The sequence below is a fragment of the Pygocentrus nattereri genome, chromosome 5 (assembly GCF_015220715.1).
Source record: "Pygocentrus nattereri isolate fPygNat1 chromosome 5, fPygNat1.pri, whole genome shotgun sequence".
Classification (NCBI taxonomy): Eukaryota; Metazoa; Chordata; class Actinopteri; order Characiformes; family Serrasalmidae; genus Pygocentrus; species Pygocentrus nattereri.
Window position 1 is genome coordinate 5,151,454 of NC_051215.1, and position 23,379 is coordinate 5,174,832.

The 23,379-nt window shown below is 41.2% G+C and overlaps 1 protein-coding gene across 1 annotated transcript in view; it reads right to left on the minus strand.

Moving 5' to 3' along the window:
* Positions 1-5,466: 5,466 nt before the first annotated feature.
* lbh (LBH regulator of WNT signaling pathway) overlaps positions 5,467-23,379 on the minus strand; it is a 28,094-nt gene continuing 10,181 nt past the window's right edge. Inside the window, exons 2-3 of the mRNA XM_017720992.2 lie at positions 14,692-14,794; positions 5,467-7,731 (exon numbers count right to left, since the gene is read on the minus strand). Of these exons, the coding sequence (XP_017576481.1) occupies positions 7,510-7,731; positions 14,692-14,794 (325 nt within the window). The 3' untranslated portion in view covers positions 5,467-7,509. The remainder of the gene's footprint in view (positions 7,732-14,691; positions 14,795-23,379) is intronic.

The window sequence follows — 23,379 nt, forward strand, 5'->3', positions numbered from 1 at the left end:
CAGTGTTTTGTGCTTCTGATCATTTTAATAGACGTCAGCGTCACTAATTAATGACGTTCTATTAAAAGACTGGTTTACCAAGAGAGACGCTGGAGGAGTTTCACCAAAAACGAGAGGAACTTCTACTTTTATTTTACCTTGGGTATCTCTAACTCAGTTACATGATTTGTGTACTTCGTCCACCACTGGGTTCCAGTACTTTGTCTACTGGAAAAACACCTTGCCATGTTTACCTATAATATATAATTACCCTTACCTATAATGAATACATCTAATCAATCCACTCAAAAATTCTGAAGAAATTGCATGAATTCCAATCTAAATAAATATATTTAGCAATTTTGTAAGAACTGCACCACTTTCTAAGCGTTATCTTGCATCGTCCATCGTCTAAAACAGTATGACACAATGATACAAGTAGACAGTTCAAGGCCTGTCGCAACTACAACTGGTCTAAATTGTAGAATAGAGTGGAGATGGTGCGTAGAACCGTCCAAAGCAGTACCCACACCAATCCTTCGGTCAGATGGTTTATGAGAAATGGCTTCAAGAAAATGTCAGCGTGCTTCTTCTGGAGAGGAAGTTTACAAGGTTCGAGGTGAGTTTAGGAAGACAGGAAGGCGAGATGTGGTTAGTGCAACTAAATACAGTGTGCATTCAAATAAGTGCGCAGTGTTTTGCAGGAAGTTGCACCACGCGGCTTAAAAACCTCTCGATCAAATGAAACGGGTTGCTGTGAGGGAACTGAAACTGAAAGGGGTTTTAAAGACGTGTGCGCTTCCTGAGAGACACACAGTGAAAAAATAGCCCACAGTAGCTGCAACTCTGAAAGCAATCTCTCAACAGCACCACGCGGACGTTTTTTCACCCGTTTCCCACACGTTTGTGAGGATAATTGTGAGGAGATCAAAGCTACACGTGGAATTATGTGACCAAAAAAAACGAAATGTCAGGTTCTTCGAAATGGAACCTTTGCCTCAGAGCTTTGCACGCTCTAAGGCCCGATGCCATTTCTTCTTTTAACCCATATCACTTGGAACTGAGTAACAAAGGGTAGTGGTTGAGATCTTGCCCTCTGAAATGGGACCCTCAAAAAAATAACTTCATTAACAGCTACTAGCGCCGCTCTGCAGGCGACCTGGCCCGTCTGCAGGGACAGCAGAGGAGGGGAAAGTTCAGCTCCTCACTGCTGGGCTTTAGTTACATTTAGGGATCATACGCCTTCAAAGAGGGGGGCGATTATTTATTACCGCCCACCGCTAATTCTTCAGTGATACAAAGCTGAAGTCAGATATTCACCAGCTTCCAGTTCAAATTTTCCCGTTCCACCTTAAATGGTGCAGCAGTTACATTCTGGCGCTTCAGGTGTCAGAACTGCCAGACTATTTAAGGTGGAACAGGAAAGTTAGCTAGCTAGCTGCCGAGACATTTTCATGCTATTAGCGATTTTTTTATGACCATAATACAACCCCAATTCCAGTGAAGCTTCAACAATTAGTGTTACTGAGTGTTGTTGAAAGGAAAGGTGATGTAACACAGTGGTAAACACACCCCTGTCCCAACTTCTTTGGAACGTGTTGCAGGCATCAATTTCAAAATGAGTGAATATTTGCAAAAAACAACAAAGTTTATCTGTTTGAACATTAAATATCTTGTCTTTGTAGTGTGTTCAGGTTCTGTACAGGTTGCAAAGGATTTGCAAATCATCGTATTCTGTTATTATTTATGCTTTACACAACGTCCCAACTTCACTGGAATTGGGGTTGTATATTGAAACGACATTAAACGAGATAATAAACAAGTAATTATAGTAATTTTTAACAGAGAAAATACTTACATTTGTGGGATTCTTTAGTCTCTTGTGCTTCTGCTTTTCTTTTTTTCCTCATAACGCTCCGTTTGAAGTGTTCTTCTGAAAAATCTCTGTTTGGAGGGCCATGTAGCCCCAACACTTCGCCCCACCTCTCTGTCTCAACACGAATCAGGACACCCTGCCCGTAGACCTTAATGCTTGAAACCGAGGGCTAAGGGCTGAGTGGTAGGGGAAAGGGGTGAAATGGGATTGGGCCCTGGTATTCTCTCAAGCAGCTTCTCAGCAGTGGCCTGAACTGCTTTTCCAGCAGGACTGAAGAAGACCCTACATGTGGGGGGCGTTTATAAATGCATACACATGGTTTTCATATTATGATGATTACCAAATCTTTTCTCACCTTGCATGAGATGATGATGTTGTATTAAGAAGCAAAAAACACAGCATTTATGAGAGAATATGTACAGAAAGAGTCATATGCAAAAGTTTGTGCACCCCTTGGTCAAATTCCATACTTTGTTGAAGTGAAAATGAACACGTCAACTTTAAAACGATGGTTCTTTAAGGGTTTTTTAGTGAAGATAGGCAACAAAATGCATCATCACTATGCCAGGGGTGAAGGGGTTTATTCAGATTGATGGAGAAGGTGCTGTAGATGGCTCGATATAGAACCTTTTTGAAAAGGGTTCTTCTAATGCCACGATGTCAAGCTTGTAACAATAGAAGAACCCTTTTTGGTGCTTTATCTTACAATAGATGGTACTTCAAGGGTTCTTTAGTAAAGAAAGGGGTTCTACCTGAACACTCAAAGAACCCTTTGCATGATTAAAGCTTCTTTGCATCGTGAAAGGGTTCTTCAGATTGATGGAAAATATGCATGAATATGCTATAGACAGTTCTATTTAGAACCTTTTTGAAAAGCATTCCAAATAGCACCCAAACGGGTTCTTTTATTATTACTAACTGGACAACGTAGCAAGAAATCTTTTTGGTGCTATATAAAACCCTCAAAAAAGGTTCTATATAGAACCATAGAGAACACACTCATCTATCAGTCTGAAGAACCCTTTTATGATGCAGAGAACCCTTTGATCATGCAAAGGGTGATCAAACTGAAAAAACGGTGAAGCGGCACCTTTTTTAAAAATGTAGAACCCGCTTCAAAAAAGTTCTCTATGGAACGGTAGACGATAAATTCTCCTTTAATCTAAGGAAGATTTTATAGAACCATGAGCACTTGAAGTCTACAGAGCTCTATGCATGTGCTACACGGTCTTCGCCTTTGGTCTCCTTTGATCATGCAGAGGGTTCTTTGAGTGTTCATGGTTCCATATAGAACCATTTTATTTACTGAAGAGCCATTGAAGAACCTTTTTTTACGGTTGTACAGAGAAGACATTTACGCATGTTTTAATGTTGTTTCTGTTTGCTGAATTTAATGTTTTGGTAAAAAAATAAAGCATAAAAAGAGGCCTGTTCAAAAGTGTATTCATATGTTTTATATAATAGTATATTTTATGTTGTTTATTTCATTTTTTTACCACTATGTTCAACTCAGGATAATGGTAAATTGCCCCAGGTGTGAGTGTGTGAGTGAATGTGTCTGTCTGTCTGTCTGTCTGTCTGTCTGCTCTGCGATGGACTGGCGACCCCTCCAGGGTGTATCCTGCCTTCCGGCCAATGACAGCTGGGATAGGCTCACAACCCAGAAGGATAAGCGGTTTAGATGATGTGTGTGTGTGTGTGTGTGTGTGTGTGTATTTATATACATGCATCGAGCTGTGAGGCTGCTCAGACCCACAACCCACCAAAACAGCTGTACAAAGATCAAATAAAGCGTGTGACCAGAAGGCGACAGCATAGAAACTAGAGCTGCTCTGCACATCTAAACAATCTCTAGTGAAGCTGCAGCGTATTTGACTAAAATACAGTAAGAGTGTTCTTTATCACAATATCGTGTGCTGAACATTGTGGTGTACTTTATTGTCGAATATCCGCACATACACACACATATATGTTACACACAGCTTAGTTTGGCTCAGATGAACTGACCCAATAAAACTTTCTCAACACCTGCCCCGCAATAAAAATAAACATCAACAACTACAACACCTACAGCTTAAAGCTCTTCAGGAAAAGGGTGCGCCATTCAGAGTCAGTCAACCTTTACTGCGACAGGCTGCACCCGGAGGCTGGTTCTGATTACTGACAGTTGTTCCTATGAACATGGTAGATGAAAGGCTCCTATAGGGGTCTAACCCCATTTTTCGACACTAAAATGATGTGTGAGTATGATCCGCTGTAAGTACGCTGGCGCAACGTTGCTGCTGATTTACATCGGCTTTCCTTTAGTTTTACATGTTTACATGCTGGACCTAATCGATGTGACATCGCAGCCTGGGCTGGCTGCTTGGTTTGACTCTGCACTGAAGCCATGGGGCTCCCTGGACCGGTACTGTTCGGCTGCATGAGCAGCAGTAAGCTGCAGCTACGAGGCCTCTCAGGCCGGCCGCTTGGGTGACTAGGAGGCTGTGAGGCTGCCTGGACTGGTGGTGTTCGGCTGTGGGAAAATACTACCCCCCTTAGCCTTCAAGGCTTCCAGGACCGGCCTCCTTGGCGATGCACCATAGCTGCGGTGTGAGACTTTCCCGTGCTGCTAAGGACTCTTTCTGGGCTAGTTAGGTGACTCTATACAGTGGTCAGTGAAATTCCCTCCGTTAGCTGTGGGATCCTTGGCGCAAGTATGCATGTGTCTGTGTTCTGTATTGTTGATTATGTATTGATTGTACATGACGCTATATAAGTGCAGATGATAAAATCACTGCCAAGCACCGTCTCAAATGACTACTGAGGCAGGGCAAGGACTCTCAGTCTTCAGTCACTGGAAACTGTAGTCATTTCTCTAGCTTTTACATTTTTTGTCGTATAATGATGATAATATTAGAATGCAGTGGTGTTTAATGCTGAGTCCTTCACTTCTTGCTCAACAATGCTTGACAATGCTATTTTTTTCAAGCGCTTCAATGCAATATCCTGTCTCGGGTTAGCAACAAGTGCCTGAAATTTGTTTTCCCACACTAACACTAAGGCAGATATTCGCATACCATATTTTGCTATTTTTTTCATTGAATCTTTCAGTAAAAACTTCCATTCTAATACTGGCTATTAAGGCTAAGCTTAGTTTTAGAGAATACTTTGTCCAAACCATTTCACCTTTAACTAACTTGGTATTTAGACCAATCCTTTAGCTTTGATCCTATGCTATAAGTATGTTTATTAAAATAAATAATTGAACATTCCATTTTGTCACTAACAAACTAACAAACACAGTTTAAAACAGTTGTGCAAACATAAAATCATCATATTTCTCATTATGATCGTGTGTGTACAATGAACTAAACATTTTCGGTATGACAATTTTAGGTCATGTTTATCAGAACTGAGAAAACATTTCATTAAATTTACTGTACTGATGCTGTAATGTTACACCCTCATTATCTGAAGTCGTCTTTGAGCAAATTTCAACCATTTAAGCAAAAGTGAAACGTCTTTATGATCATGAAAAACGTACATTCGATCAGGTGCGCCCAAACTTTTGCCGGGCACTGTGAAGTCCTCCCCCCACACACACACACACAAAGCACCAGTGACACTGATTTGTAAATCACGTTCAAAATGTTTATTTACAGCCTCTGTCTGTTACAGAGAAGTGGTAACGAGAAAAATCAAGACCCCAAAAAAAAAAAAAAAAATCAAAAGAAAACAGAAAAAAAAATAAATGGCAGCTATTCTCCCTGAGCTGTACACAAATACAGAGCGAACAAATCTACAGGTGGTTCACGCGAAGGAGAGGAGACCCTCTGCCTTAAAACACACACATACACTCCCACATACACAGACGGATGACTTACACGAAAGCCTCTATACAGTCAGGACGTAGAAAAACAAAAACAAAGAAACAAAAATGCAAAAAAAGGCTAGATGTCCCGTCTCAATGTGTCAATATACAAGGTGCTCTCAGTGCCAAGGTGACCCTTCAGGACCTTTCCACTGCGGGACAAGGATGGCTTGAGGAAAAAAGAAAGGCCGGGCCAGGTAGGTTCTCAGTGTGCATAAAATAACCCCCTCCTGACACCCCAGTGGAAGCAGGAAGACTCAAATCAATGTCTGGCGAAATACAGGTCAGCTAACGTCTCAGTATGACCTCCCGTAAAGAAATGACCGTGAAGAAAAGGAAGCGTTTGGATGAAAGAACGGCATTAATTTGATTATTTATCTCCGTGTGTCCAATTGAACCGCCACTCAACCGCTACCGGACAAGAAACCTGGTATGTACAAAGACACACAATAATTTGTGGATATTCACAGTGAAATAGATTATGTCGGCGTACAAATACTATTTACATACAGTATTAGATGGAGAATGAAATAGTTCCAAAGGAAGGAAAAAGGACAGCGAGAATAGGAGTGGGATAGCATCTGGGGACAACGAGGAGAGCTTTGGGGCCAAATGTGGGTGGGAACAAACTGAGTTTGAAGATTCTAAACCAATTAAAGACCTTGTGAAGGTGGATATCAAAGTGCTGGCCAAAGGTGCACTGGTCAACACTGTCCGTCGAACACCAAGCCTGCAGTAAGTTGATGAAAGTAAGTTAGCCTGGCTAAAACGTCAATGAAGACAGTATGAAGACAGGAGTGTAGAGGACACATTCCAGGCAGGACAAAGTGGTTTAAGTAGCCACCAGTAGCATTTCCCAGCTAGCTGGTTTCGCATATTGGACATTAAAGAAGAGCCTGATGTGTTTTGAGAGAGGACGTATCTTCTTTGTGGTAGATTTCGTCCCACCAAAATTTTAACAAGTTATCCCCAGATGTGAATTCTCATCATCATATCATATCTGGCCGAGGCTAGGCTGGCCCAGTCTCAGTAAAATGACCGAAATGATTGATCCAACATAATCTATAGCTTCGATTCTAAACATGCATATGTAAATATGCCCTCTATAAAACATTCCAATTGGCTTTCAAGTGACGCAAACTCAGATTGAACGATCCCACCAGTGCTCATCTTTCTAGCATTCATACTTTCTTTCGCTTGTCTGAAATTCATGACATTCTACAGGCCATCAATGCTAGACCCAATCTAGCCAGCATCATAACACTTCAACCAATGAAGAAAAGAAAAACAAAAAACAACAACAACAAAAAAAAAAACTGGTTCCAATGAATCCATTGAATCGCAGGTGGGCCGAACTTAGCTTTCTTGGTTTCTCTGGTTCTGAGAGACCAGCAAACGACAGGATTAGACATAAAAGTCTACTAAAGATCAGGAACCAAAGGCCTCCTCAGTCACCTGCACTTATATGCATATGCAGAGCTGTACACGTATTTATGAGTTGAGAACAGAGACGAACAAGAAGGTTTGTCAGTATGTAAACAATGGGGGATCTGGGGGTACATATTGAGGTTCTGAGGAAACATGCAATGTGGGTTTCGTCATGTTTAGTGAGCAAATGGGCCATATTCATTTCTCATCTCAAAGTAGGAGCGCTTGTTTGTCCTTCAATTTAGCACCAGGTTTTAGATCAGGGTGGAAAGGAGGCGACCAGGACTTTTGAAATGATCCTTTGAGATTTCAGATGAATACAAACCAGGATGTGTGTGTATTTGCATGGGGAAAAAAGTCACTTCAGTCCTTTCTAGTGCTGAGAATTCTGCACTTGTCCCATCTGTGCCTTCCCATTGCTCTCTTCCTCTTCCTCTTCGTCCTCATCCTCATCCTCCTCGCTGACGATGAACTCCTCTGGAGGCCAGCGCAGCTCTCCGCTCTCAACCTCTCCGTCCGTGGGCTCCACCACGATGGACGGCAGGCGGTCCTTCAGTTTGCAGCATCGCTCGAAATCCGAAGGATCTGGAAAGATCTGGAGGGAAGAGGCAAGAAAGAGGTTTATTTTATTTGTTTGGGTCTGATTCTTCCACAAATACTTCAGCAAGACACGTTTGGTGTCTGAGGTTTGCTATGAGGCTAATGTAGCCAACAAGTGGGGGCAGTCATGGGCTGGAGGTTAGGGAACCAGCCCTGTGACCGGAAGGTCGCCGGTTCGATCCCCTCAGCTGACAGTCCATGAGTGAAGTACCCTTGAGCAAGGCACCTAACCCCCAATTGCTCCCTGAGCGCTGTGGATAGGGCTGCCCACTGCTGCGGGCAAGTGTGCTCGCTGCCCCCTAGTGTGTGTGTTCACTAGGGTGCATGTATGTGGGTGTTTCACTGCACGGATGGGTTAAATGCAGAGGTCTAATTTCACAGTGTGCAAACACAGAGACCAATGGTTCTAAACTCTAAAAGAATATGCTAACTGCATGACTAGACTGAGTCTAGTTGATAAATAATCCCAAACACACTTGCTTGTGTGGTTTCAGATACTGTACGAGAAAACATTGTCAAAGTTAAGGCATCATCATACCTAAAAACAAAAGTAGCCCGAATCTGGTTTTCTCACCAAATCCAATTGTTTTGTTTGGCTGTTCAGGTTACCTTTCAAATGTGATCTGTATGCGACATCGGTCTGAACAGATCAGCTTCTAAACCGACCCGCATGCGCAAAAGAGCAATACTTCACAAGGAGGCTCGCCCAGAGGTGAACAGTCAGGACGGCCAGCGAACGCCAGTCGCTCCCAGAGCTTCAGGTTCGTCTTCGCCAGCATCACAGGAGCTATTATGAAGTTCCAGTGGTTGACGGCTGGGCTCATCACCCAGAAGGTGCTCGAGTTCACCGTTAAAGGGCATGTTATTCAGACAGAGTCACTTCTTTGGTTCGTGTCCTCGGATTCTTTAAACTGTTCTTTGACGCTGCGACCTCTGGTTCCTCCAGACGCGTTCGGCCTCTGAGCAGCTGTGACGAGTCTTTTCCAATCTTTTGATACAGAAACATCAGCCGAAATGTTTGAGTCTCAGCAGTGCGAAATTATGACAAATGCTGAGCTGGACTGACGTAAAAGTCGCGTGAATTCCGATCTGACTGTTCAGACTGAGTCGCATTGCCACTGATCGGATACGGATCGGATTTCAGTTCCACATATGCATTTCAAATCGGAATTGAAAATGTCAGATTCAATGTGTTTCTCTGTTCACACGGACACACAGACACACATCTGTGTCACATATGAAGAAAAAGATCAGATTCGGGCCACTTTTACCTGCTGTGTAAACGTAGCCTATTTAAGATTAGGTGACCTTTATTAATAATTATACAGTGTGGATTTAAATATAGCAATTATTAGCAAATGTTTAGATATTTTATTGAATATTTTAAGAATTCTGTGAACAGATGGTCACAAAAAAATGAAAACTATACTGCTATTATGTGTTTATATGTTTCTGAAGTTGATTGCTTTGGTATTTGACCTTCACTTTTGAAATATGATGAATTCTGGACACTAATAACTAATTTCTCAGTTATTATAGAATCTTTTACAGCTCTGTTCGTCATTCTGGACGCATCTGAACTTGAATCATTTGTTTATGTAGAGCTGCCCAGCGTCCTACTAATGATCAGAGTCCTGTGAGGTTCAGAATGATTCTACACACAAATCTGCAACAAAGACACTTTCACATTGGTGAAAACAGTGATTCCAAACTTTTGAACAGTGATGTATGATTGAAAACAGTACAGCAAGGCGGCGCCAGGCTGTCAGATTTTGTGCTGTGTGTGACCGTATAATGTTTGGCTTTTGTACTACATAAAGGGCAGTTAGTCAGATTTTACATGACGTTTAGTTACATGAGCCGTTTAATAGAACAAGTAATGAGGCTGCATTTGTGTGTGTGTGTAAAAGAGAGAGAGAGAGAGAGAGAGAGAGAGAGAGAGAGAGAGAGAGAGAGAGAGAGAGGCCTCACTTCAGACCAGGTGTGGCACAAATAGCATTCAAGGCACTGATGACCACATCCTTTCACTCTTTCTCTTTTTGTCTGTCTCTGAACAGAATATTGTCCAACAGCCCGTCTCCGTTTTGCCCTGTTTTGCCTGAGACGTGGATAAAGCTGAATATTTTTAGCTCTGCATGTTTCAGTGACAGAGAACGAAGAGAAAGTAAAGTGATAATAGAGTCTGGGAGAGAGGCCTAAATGGGAGGGGGGAGAGAAAGAGAGGGGGAAAGATGTAAAGAGGGAGAGACAGAAAGGGAGAGAGGGATGGGGTAGAAGAGAGAGAGAAAGGGAAAGAAATAATGAGAGAGAGAGAGAGAGAGAGAGAGAGAGAGAGAGAGAGAGAGAGAGAGAGAGAGAGAGAGAGAGAGAGAGAGAGAGAGAGAGAGAGAGAGAGAGCGCAGCAGCAGCAGTGTGTGTCAGTCTGGCACAGTGAGCAGTAAAAGCTGATAAATCCAAATCCCCCAAACAGACTCAGAGGCACAGACGCAGCTGTGGTGTTAGCGGCTAAAAGCTGCAAGGAGGCATGAGGCTGGAAAGGAAGACTGCAGGAGGACGTCCAAAAATAGAGCCCACCAAGGACACAGTGTTTGTGTGAGATATGACACATAATTAAAAAACAAAACGGCATAAGAAGAATGAACTCCGCTAACAAAGACGGCAGATGATAAACAGTCTGTAGTCTGTGTGACGTGCAGATCTGCGCCGTGTATCCGTTACGAAACCGCTAGGATTTACATGCACTCACTCAACAGTGCACCACAACACACATTTGACTGTCACCATCACTGAAGCTGAAGTTCTTAGAATAACTGTTGAATTTACACTCAAAGCAAATTCTGAGCAGCCATAGAGAATAAAGCTCTTCCTCTCACTGTCAAACTGCCCAACTAATTGAGATGAAATCTCAATGTATGCATTGTTTATACAATAAATACGTTATTTTTAACTCTCACTTTCAGATTTTCAAAGAAATCTGCAGGGATATTTTTCCACACCTCCAAAGTTCAGTCTTAGAAGCTGGTGGATGATTTTCTGAAGTAATCAAACAGAATCAGTGGTGTTGAGGTCTGGACTCTGGGGTGGTCAGTCCTATGTTCAGCTTCTTTGTTTGACGTGTCCGTCTCCTTTTCTCAGTGAGGTTCTTCTTGACAACTACACATCCTTTCAGACCCACAGCTCAGTGGTCTTCTCCCAGTGGAAGGACGGATGTGGATGTTTTCAGATCTGAAGCAGTTTGATTTTCTCCTCTCTCTCAAAGATGAAAGTGCTGTTTATCTGATGGGGGCAGTTTTGGTGTCTACCAGGTCTTCCAGGTGGTTGTTAGGACCCCCCCCCCCCCTTCCTTCCTTATGCAAGGCTATTACTTTATTTATCAAAACTGTTCATAAATATCTCCTGAAAATGAGTAAATTCTACTTAATGGTCATTCAGTCTGGTCTTGTTAACTGCTAGTTCAGGAGACAGCAACTCAAATGTTAAGAAGGGCCATTTTGCCCTCAAACCACCTTAGGAGCCACAACATTTTATGTCCATAAATGTCCTTTGCTGTAAATATGTCACAGTATGAGTTAATGTCCTAGTATAGGATATTAACAACAAATATAAACGAAAACACAGCCTTACCCAGCTCAGCTGAAGCCACTTTTCTCGCATCTCCAGCAGGAAACTTTTCCCCAACAGTGGAACAGTTTCTTGTAAAACGTCTCAACAACACTGGACTTTTTACGTGGCTGAAGTCGCTTGTCAATTCGCCAGCTTGTTGTTCAAATTTTCCCGTTCCACCTTAAATGGTGCCTGATGTGCCAGAATATAACTGCTGCACCATTTAAGGTGGAACGGTACAATTCGGACAATTAGCTGTCGAATGAGAAACTGACTTTAGTCTTGCGACTTTTCAGTCTTTGACAGTTTCATCAGGAATCAGGAAACCAGCCGCACTGACTATAAACGCAAATCAGTCCATTCGTCTCCAAATCATCGATGTTCAACTTAAATCTCTCTCTTTGCCTTTTCAGTAGCTACTAGGTAGGCAAGATTGTCTGTGTTGCTATGGTGACCAGCAGTCTGTGCACCAATCTTCAGGGTTAAAGGGTGAATCAGCAGTTCTACATTAACTCCAGCGTTTAAGACCATTTACTGCTAAACTGTGTTGAAGGATCAGCAGAGCTTTATTCTACTGTAGAGGAGGATTATTTTATTATTACCTACTGATCTGATTCAGCTGTGGAGCCACAACAGGGCAGTAAAAGAGCCGCATGTGCTAGTTCAAGTACACCTACTACTTCAGACTAGACTGCAGTGCTGACAGGACTAATCGCAAAAGGAATTCACAGAAGAGCTTATTTATCTTAACAAATCCACATCCAACGAGAAACAGCTGTGAACTTTACCAAAACTGTACGACATTTTCATTTCCTTAGATCCGTCCTTTCAGGCCTGTCCAGCAATCTCAGTTCAGCAGCAATAAAAGGGACAGAACACACACACAGTCTGCGTCTTTAAATAGCTCTGCGTCGAGAGCCTGAAATATTCTTGTTTGCGTATCTCGGCCCAGCAGAATCTATTGCGGAGGGGTTAGCAAAACAAACCCCTGGAATGAAGCAAGGGCTGAAAAGGAACGAGGGAGCGGAGGACTAAAAAAAAAGAAAAAAGAAAAACTCCCAGAGGAGCTCAGTTGGAAGTACAGGCCACCCAGCCTCTCCGCATTCTTCCCCAGGACCACTCAGAGATGGAAAAGCAGTCTGTTAAAGATAAGTTAAAGAGCAGTCTGGGTAATATGCTAATGAGTTATGAGCAAGGGCCGCTCGCAAAGAAGCAGAAGAGCCCAAACCTCAGAGTTTTCAAACTGTCACAGAAAAACAGAAATAACTGAACTGTACATCAGGCTTTTGGCTAATTAGCTGCTTGCTAATGTTATATGTTATAATAAAGCTATAAACAAGCGTACGCACACATTCCAACTACGTCCATACCAAGTTTTTTCATGCGACAGGACTCATTTTAAGCTGGCTTCATTCTCACCCGGTGTATGCTGACATATTCATATGTAAATTTAATCATGTAAATTTGCTGTATATGATTTTGGTACACAAGGGTTAACTTGGATCAGAACAAGGGGGCAAAAAAGCGAGATTGAGACCTCATAGTTAAGTTAAGTTAAGTTAAGTTAAGTCCATGACTGAGGTGTCCTTGAGCAAGACACCCAACCCAAAACTGCTCCCCAGGCACCGTGGATAGGGCTGCCCACTGCTCTGGGCAAGTGTTCTCACCGCCCCCTAGTGTGTGTGTGTGTGCGCTCACTAGTGTGTATGTGGTGTTTCACCTCACGGATGGCTTAAATGTGGAGGTGAAAGTTCCCCGTTGTGGGACTAATAAGTTTAACTTATTACACGTTACTAGGCTACTACAAAGATTCAGGCCTGCTCAATGAATGACAAGCATGTTCATTTATTATTATTATTATTATTATTATTATTATTATGGGTGCACAATATATCAGCAACCAACACAACATTTGCCAATAAATGGTGAAAAAATAAATAAATAAAATTTGAAAATGCACACGTGAGTGAAGAGGGTTCAGTAAGAGCCACAGTAAGAGTCCTTGGGCACAACGATCAACAAGAAAATGGCACAATTAAAGTCCTTGGGCCCAACAATAGGCTTGTTCGACTTAACCTGTCCGACTTGCATCAGCGCCATCAGCATGTCGTAATATATGAACTATGTGCTTCTAATGTGCCTTTTTCAGAGCCTGGTCGGCGCAGTTGCACCCAGCTGCACAAGCTGAGAGACGGTTTTATGACGCTTAATCCTCACTGGCTAGAAGCTCGGCCAACAAATATTTGGACACAAGCTGTGTTTGTGTTGCGACCGGCTACCCTCACTGACCGCAAAAACGAGGCGCAGTTTATGTCAAATAAGCCTAAATACTGAGTGAATGCCACAATATGAGTCCTCGACCTCAACAATGAGTGCGTTTACATGCACTTAATAACCTGAAAACTGCAGAAAATCAGATTTTGTCAGTAAACTGATCGTGTTTATATACCCTTGATTAATCAGATGATGTGAAACTCCGGGTCTACAAGACTCGGGCAGTGATCAGATTTCGGCTTTGCTGCTTGCCTATTTCTGGTCCCACCGTCTGTTCTCAATATGCGCTGACTGAGAAATCCGAAAGAAATCAGAGTAAGAGTTACATGCACAGAGAAATCTGATCGCAGAGCTAAAATCCAGACTCTTTATCGGATTTCTTAAATCGGACTTCTAGATCGGGGTGTTTACATGACCAGTTGAATTATCTGGTAACTACAAAGATCTGATTTTGATCAGATGTAAACACACTCAATAACAGATTGACCCCACCATAAGAGTCCTTGAGAATAATACCCACTGAGTGAATGCCACAAAGAAGGCCTACCGTACACATTAACAATAACACTTTAAAAAATTGTATGATTTAGTTGTCATAGCTATGTGAATTGAATAAATCAATGATCTATGTTTAGTTTTAACCTGTATTTAACCTGACATTTGCTCATCCTTAATAGGCACACAAACTCAAATGAAGCACACATACAAATCACACAGTATCTGCAGTCACAAGCCTTGAAAATACAAAAAAAAAAAAAACTCTGCCTGATGCCCAACATGTCTAATTTGCAACCTAAATTTAGAGCACAAAAAACAAAACAGCAAAAAAAAAAAAGCTACATCTGCAGTTTCTTTTAAATCAGAGGAGCTATTTTGACCTTATTTTGGAAAAGCTGAAAGCAAAGCTGTTCTGAAAGGAAGCCCACACTGGAAACGATGGCCCAGGGCTTCTCAGGATGACTGAGCCTTGAAAGCACTGAGCTGTTTCTTAAAAGCTCTGAAGCCTAAAAGCTCAGAGTCGTTGAGTGTTTTTGTTATTTTTGTGCTGCTGTAATGTGGATCAGAGGTCACACAGTACCTGGAAGGGCAGGCAGTCTTTGCTGGGGCTGAGCCGCATGTCCTCCATCTGAGTACCGCTGATCATCACTTCGGTCATTTCACGGCACGGCACAAACACAGAGCTGCAAAAAGAGACCCAGAACATGTAGGTCAGAGATAAGTTCTCCAGGTCAGTCTGAACATAAATGAGATGACCAACACACCTCTCGAGATGACCGACGCGGCTATACAAACATATGAATATCCCAATAGATGTTAGTTTTAGTTAATCAGGTAATCTGATAAGGGATTATCTGGGCAGTTTGGAAACGAGCAGCTGATCACGTCTTAGTTAAGCGACAGATTTGTGCTGTGTAAGGTCACTGGTGGGGTATGTAACTGTATACAGTTGTATGCAACGGTCAAATCAGAGGTTTTGTTGATTTTCTAATTGAAAATGAGTTTAAATATCCTCTACAAACATAACGCAAGTTTAAGCTGGCAGCTTGTTTTAAAGTGTTTGCAGAGTTTAACAGATTGGAAAAATATAAAAAGTAAGACTTACAATTTAAAATTTTCCCCTTTTTTTTTTTTTCAACAGACCACATTTTATCATTTAAATTCAGCAAATAAACAGGAATTGTGCATTAAAATGTACACAATCTCTGTAGATGCTGTATAACTTCACTTGGACAAAATCAACAAAATAAGTCATTTGAGGGCGTACAAACTTTTGCTTTTTTTGCTTTTTGCTTATGCTTTTTATTTCGTCTGCACTCAGGAAAACATTAAAAGCACACTGAGACCACTAGCAGCCAGCAGTACCCACCGCAACTGGGCCAGTGGTTAGAGCTGCAAGGTCTCCTCTGAGATCTGCACTTCAGTGGGAAGATTTTATATATATATATATATATATATATATATATATATAACACATGTGTTCGCGTGTGTACGTTTTGCAGTCATTATGAAAGTAAGCTGTGGGTGTGCAGAGAGTGTCTGTCAGCCTGCGCTACAGATAATCTGGTACAGTGAGGACTTTGGGGGGGATATGGCTAAAATATAACCTGGTTTTCACCACAGACAACATGTACCACAGCGTTTCACGACAAGTCAGAATGGATGAAATTCAATCCAGCAAAAGAGCGATGCCGTATTAAAAAAGCTATGGAAAAAGTCTAATTATGATGATATGTTTGATTCAATGTTTGCAAAAAACTATTTAATATGGGGGGAAAAAAATGCCAAAAAAAAAAAAGTGAATTACATGCCGGAGTAGCCGTGGCTAATATGACGATGTTGTCTTGTTATCGTAATAAACTTTGTTATTGTGATAAGAATATGTTGGTCTGAGCATTATGGCATATCGCAGCATTTAAAGAAGGGGTTTTAACAAAGAGAGAATAATTACTCTCTGTTTAACTGAACTTTTTAAAGTTGGCTTTTAAATGTGGCCCTATGAGTGCAGTATGTGTATTGGTGTATGGTGCTACATATGATATGTTGTGAAAATATTTTAAGGTATCATCGGATATTTTTGCCACATCGCTCACCCTAGTTGCAGTTTATGCCGTAACTAGGGCTGCAAGCCAAAGACAACTTTCGGTCTCACTTTATTTGGATAGTCCATTATAGTCCCCTATAGATTATCTACAGATGTTCAAACTGTTAACAAACTGTTGAAACTCAATGGATTTTAAACCGTGCGGTTCGGATTTGGACCAGGGTTAGGGTTCGGAGCAGGGTGAGGATTGGGTTTAGATTTTGGGTTGAGGGTAAGGTCAGGCGTAGAGACGGTTTAAAGAAATTACAGTGAAATTTGATAGATATTTCTTTGAATGTAACTTGAAAGTAAATTAAGTATTTACAAAACATCTAAAGTGGACTATCCAAATAAAGTGTTGCGCAACTTTACCCATACTTTACATTTAATATGAGTCAACGGAACCAGGCTTTTTTTTTTTACAAGTCTTTTTAGGCCACTTATTTTGAGCAACAAGCATTTTCAAATGTAGCCAGATTAAGTTAAAAACTAGTTTGGTTTTGGCAGCAAGTTATATTTGTATGTTTATATAAACTGGACTGTAACCATAAGCACTGGTAGTAATCAGTGCTGACATAAGTGATCAGCTTCCTCCTGTCATACCTACTAGGGATTCTGAAATCCAGGACCGGAATGTGGATTAAAGACCTCTGTTGTACAGTTATAAATCAAACGCTTTCATAAACATGATTACATTTCTGTTTTTCATAATCCTAAAGACATTTTAATCTGAAGGCTTATATTTAATGCTTGAAATTTGTTTCCAAGACAAACAGAAATAGTGCAGTTGAGGTCTGTGTGCAAATATTTCTTTAAAAAAAACAAAAACTTTTTTTTAAATGGCCCAAATAAGGAGCTGTCACTTAGAACATTAGTGAAAATTAGATTTATTAAATCTGAATGTTTATTGCTAATTACCACATGTGCCTCGTTAAGACTTAATCAGTGGAATGTCCGTAACTGGTAATGCATTTAAGCCAATCAAGCTGTTAGAAAGAGGGGATCCAAACAGGCTTGTCTACTATTATCATAAAAAGTGGAAAGCAGTGGGAATAAAGGACAGCACTGCTATGAGTAGCTAAGTAGAAGCTTCTGACTGGCACCGTAGGAATGGTCGAGGATAGCGAAAGTTATTCCAAGTAATGGCTAATTTAATGGAGATTCTTAATGCCAAACACACCCAACAAAATATACATCTTACTAAAATGCTACTTAAACTTCTATTTTGTGTCACACTGGCAGCAAGTAAGAGCATTTATTCCTGTACGAGCTGAGAACGCAGACTGCACTGTAGCTCTTTCTCACGGCAGCTATTTAAAGTCTGTCGGTGTAGCGGTCAGTGTGCAAACACAAACGCACACATACTTGTGCAGCAAAGACGGAGCAACAGATCAAGAGACTAGCTAAATAAACTCCAGCGATCTGCGTAAGCGCCGGACAAGAAAAGCCTGACCTGGAGGGGAAAGAAGTCAATGAAACAAAATGTCCCGGGATTCTCACAGAAATATGTTCTGGCGCTGAAACGCAGCTTTCATCATCAAGTGGGACACGAATAGATGACCACCTAGCCGAGTTCAGGACGGACACTGATAAAAACTTGATGACCTCAACACATCAGCTTCTTTACGCTAAGGCATTCGGTTTCTTCGTATACAGCTTTAATATCATTACTGCTTTATTTATTCATTATTTTTGTACCTCAGGATAAACTGGATCAAAGTCCACTCATGATCTACAACAGTTCATGCAGTCTAATAAGCAGGGAGGTCTCAATTTAGCTTTTTTTGCCCCCTGTTCTGATTCAAGTTAACCCTTGTGTGCCAAAATCAGTCATGATTGATCCTCCTTTTAGCTCTTACAGTTAAACACGCAGTTTCTCTTACTCTACCTATAGGACTGACATATGTAAATGACCTTTGTTTTGATTGGCTCATTCAGAAAGCAGTCCTGAACACTGAAACGCTCCTGAATTCTACATTTACATTTTTTTTTTTACAGCATTTGGCTGACGCTCTTATCCAGAGCGACTTACAATTTGATCATTTTACACAGGGAGGCCAAGGTGGTGTTAGGAGTCTTGCCCAAGGACTCTCATTGGTATAGTGTAGGGTGTTTGCCCAGGTGGGGATTGAACCCCAATCTACAGTGTAGAAGGCAGAGGTGTTAACCACTACACTATCCCAACCACAATTCTCTGTGAATGGGTGGGGCTAAACATCTGTAGGCTGGATAGGAGGATACATGCAAATGTGACAGGCTGTTTTCACAAGCTTAAACCTTGCACCTCCAAAATGGTAACTTTACAAGAGAAGGAAAAAAATTCCGTACATTGAATGGAAGTCAATGGAACCAGAATTTTTCCCAAGTCATTTTGGGTTGTTTCTTTTGGTCCATTCATCATGAAATTCACAAACAATGTAAAGGACAACACTCACTTTCAAATTATGTCAAAAACTGAAAAACGAGTAAAATGGAGATACAAGGTTTTGTTCCGACAGCAGCGATATGTGGCCTGTATTGAGTGAGAAGTGAACGCTCTGTTTTGCAGTTTTAGCAATGTTTACATCAAAGTCTTGTTTCAAAAAAGTGAGAAAAGTCATTTTTCCATGATAAGCACCCTTTGAAATGTTGGGCATCACTTCAGTCTGATCTTTGTGTTTCAACACAACACAGTCACACTATTTAGGGAGGATTCTACACGGCTGATGTGACATTCTGGAATGATACGGTTTGTTTCCGGTCTATATTTTAATCCAACTGTTCCCCAAAATTTAGTCATGGCTATTTCCCACCCACCCACCAGGTCTCGCTCTTTACACAGTGCTACCAAGCTGGGAGGATGAAGGCTAGCTCGAGCTTCGTCTGAGACACAGGAAGCACCACCACGTCTTTTCAAACGGCTGCTAATGCGACGTAATTTTACAGGAGCAGTGGGTTCATACCTTGTTCTACATTTGTTTTCAATTACATTGCACAATCAAAATATTTCAAATTTAGCTCAGTTGTGCAATCTGGTTCTTAAAAGTTGAAGGGACATCTCAAAATAATTTGTCAGTGAGTGCCTTTACATGTACTTACTAATACGTCCGTGATCCGATCAACGTGTTTACATGCATTTGAGGAATCAGATAATGGGGAATCGCCAGGTTTACATAAGTCAGGCAGTAATTAGATTTCTATTTTGCAACCAACCAATAAACTCAGAGAAGAAGACATGACGTAAACTTATTTATGGACTTTTTTTTTTTTTTTTTTTAAAACTTCGCTCCACTTTACCTGAATCTATGAACATACATACATCTAGAAGATGAAGAGAATTTAAATTCATTTTGTCGAGCACCTGTTTGGTTTCAAACGCTCCAAAAGTGTTTTTTCTGCAACTCGTGGCGACGCTACTTGCTCATTTCCGGTACCGCATATGCACAGACTGAGAAATCCGAAAGAAATCAGAGTAAGAGTCCGCATGCACTGAGCTAAAACCCAGCCTCTTTATCGGATTTCTTAATCAGATTTCTAGACCTTATTCCCATCAAAGAAATCGTAGTGTGCTGTTTACATGACCATTTGAACATTCAGATTACTACAGGAATCTGATTATGATCAGATTATTGAGTGCATGTACACACACACTCACTGTTAACCTACAAAATAGGCTTACTTTAGCACCTAAAATGGTCCCAAAATAGTGTTTTTTTAAATGGTGTGACTCGCGTGTGAAAAACGAGACAGACATTGAAGTCGATTGAAGTCGAGGCACTGCCACTGCGGACGGTTTTTCATTTTCGAGATTGTTGTCATTTTATTCAGATTATCAAAAGTCTCGTTATCTTCATTTCATGAAAGGACAAAGCCTTCACCGATGTGCACTATACTGCCAGCACTGATCTCAATGCCTATATCAACCAAATGTCAGCTTCTACCTCCATCACCTCCCTGTGTTCTACGTGCTTCTGCTTAAATCCCTGGATTAGCAGCCGTAACCCCTCTCAATCCCGACCTTACGAGCCCAGCCTGTGCATTTAGCATTTCAAACAAATGGGTTATGAGCACACGAAGCCCTGAGCCAGAGGCAACCTTCTGGGTGCTGCTCCGTACAGCCTGTTATGTACATCACAGATGGAAACTCGCATACTTGGCCTAGTCAGAGACAATATTTGCTCAGTGCGAGGGACGTTTGCCTCCTGACACCTTATTACAAATGGCTGAGCAGGTTGTGCCGAGTCAGGCAGATGGAAACAGAAGCTGACTACACAGGAGAGTTAGCACTGTGAGAGCAAAAGGTGGGGGGGGGGGGGGTCATTCTGTTCAGAGCAGTGTATTAAAGGAACATGACTCATCACTAAGCTGGTGCTAAACGCTATAGGCCAGTTTCGCTGACCAAGAATAAACCTAAATATGGACCACAAAAGATGAATCATCGATGGCATCGCACCCTAGCTGAAGACCAGATGACTGCGATCTGCGTTACCATCTACTGAAAGTCATTGCTGAACCTTTGATGTGATATGTTTAAAGGGAAATTCCACAGCTTTTTCAGAATCCCTGCCAAAAATCAATTGCTGAGATGTAAACATGGTCATTCATAGAGGTTTGAGGTCTACAACACAAATATAGCCATTTTATTTACTATACAAAATGACCAGTGAACCATAATTAAGTATTTAATATTTGAAAAAATATCAATTTCAATTAAGGTTAACGGACCACAACTTTGTCAAAGCCATTTTGGAGCATTTGTATTATTACATTATATATACTGTGTGTGTGTGTGTGTGTGTGTGTGTGTGTGTGTGTGTATACATACATACATACATATATATTAGTGTAACGTACTGACTTTCTGCGTTTCTCAAGAACAAAGCATTTCACATCAAACCACTCTGAACGACTTTGTTTGCATATTTAATTATGCATCAAATTTGAAAAAATTCTGGAATTCCTCCTTAAACACTGGTCTACACTGTTTTGACCAAATATATTTACATCCGTTAGATCATCTGAGACTAGCTCAGTTTGCAATTGCAGGAACTGGATTATTAATAAAGAAACAGTCCTGCTATTAATGGTTCCGGGTAATTAAGCAGACCATAAGGGGCATTATTAGATTAGAAGATGTGAAAAATTTGACAGTCATTTCAAACAGAAATATGCTTTTAACTCTACATTTCCATTTACATGCTCAAAGTACTCATTTCAAACTGGATTATGTTTATATTTTAATACTCTGACTTTCACAGTATGTTCTTCATATACTCATCATTTCCACTTTCAGCTGAGTAGGATTTTCACAAATTTCCAAAACCACCTTGCAGACTTTTTAAAAGTTCTGCACTTGTACCTGGAAACCACCCAGAGCTCAATCAGCCTCTTCAGCCTCTACTGCGAGGCGTTAGCTTTCAGCCACTAGCTTTTTAGGCTTCAGTTCCTGGTAGGGATGCAGATATCAAGCACAAATCTGGCGGTGCAGATAAACAATAATAAATGGTAGAAATTTGGACTTAATTCTCCTGGATTATTGAGAAACGCAGCACTTATTTCTGTAGAGTTACAAAAAAAAAAAAAAAAATCATCTTAAAAGGCCCAACCTGCTTTTTATGACTTCCTCTTTACTGCTGTGGTCAGCTGGACCACCTAAAACAATAGCTGGAAGTCCCAAAAGTACGTGTACGATCAGCAAAGAGAAGCACTGTCCATGTCTTTCTTTCAACTTAATCACAGTGCCTTAAGATGAAGATTGTAGCCCTCCAAACCAACCCAAGTTAATTGTATAGGATTATCTTACTGGCGCCACGATTAAGGACATGAACAGTTCCATAATGAAGCGACAAACCACGAGACGCCGAGCGTTACAGTGATTTTATCACGGATAAAGGCGTTATTACCGTGATGCTCGGCAACCTTGTGTGGCTAATTACGTTCATAAAAGGCCAGACAATGTAAAATATGCTAAAATACACATTATTTGCAAAATTTGAGATAAATAATTAATCCACCAAGAAATGTAGTTTGTTTAGAGTGTGTGGTTGTAACCAGGACCACTCAGAACAAGAGCGGTTAGTTGGTCGTTCTTTTCTACTGAACTTTTGGTCACCCAAAAATGAGCATAAGACACGGTAAAAATATGGTTCTTCAAGGGTTCTTTAGTAAAGACAGAGGTTCTTTAAAGAACCACGAGCACACAAAGAACGGTGTTCGGGCTGCTGGGATGTTCTTCTCATGTTCTTTTGCCCAAATCAAATCCAAATGACCCCGATGTTGCAGATTATAACGCATACATACATCCTACATTGGGTTTTGCAGCCAATCGCCGTTTCATTTCCACATTTTTAGCCATCTCTGGCATTTACTATGAAATGTAAATGTTTTATACGCCTGTGTGTGTGTGTGTGTGTGTGTGTGTGTGTGTGTGTGTGTGTGTGTGTGTGTGTGTGTGTGTGTGTGTGTGTATGTATGTACACACCCACATGCAACGAAGCCTAAAAGCCACGTGAAGAGAAAGCGAAAAGGAACTCCGGCAACACGGTGAGCAGATATATTGAATGTGCGATGATTGCCTAGACCTGTGCAGAAGAAGCCTGAAAGCTAAACACTTGAGCTCTGCCAGTGATATTTCAGCTCCGTGGCCACATAAACATCCTGCTCAGCTAAGAATAACAGAACATCACCCTAATAAAACACAAAGGGGCACAGAAGGAGAGGAAGCAGAGGAGCGAGAATGTAACAATTCAACTCTGGGAGAAAACACACCTCCCTGATGCGTTACTGGTAAAAGCATCCAGGCCGCCGTTGCACAACATGCCCGCTTCTTTTCCACGGAACTGGAAATTTCTCCAAGCCTGAGCAAAAGTGCCCTTCGCTAAAATAAACAAGAAGCTGAGAGGGTGGCTCCCAGCCAAGGAAAAGAAGAAATGAATGCTGGGAAGGGATATTCTTAGCCCGAAAGCAAATCAAAAGTGAGCAAAATTTTCCAATAGTCCGTTAAGATATTAATAGCGGTTTGTTGACATTCGCATGAAATTCAATCACTTTGACTGAGTGGAATCAAATAGTGGTGCACTTTAATAACAGATATCAGCACTGAGGATTACACAACAGCATCACCGTGATTGTGAATGATCTTCAGAGAGAGAGAGATGGCCTGCCAAGCCTGGACATTCGTCCGTCAGTCGAAAGAGGATTCTGTGG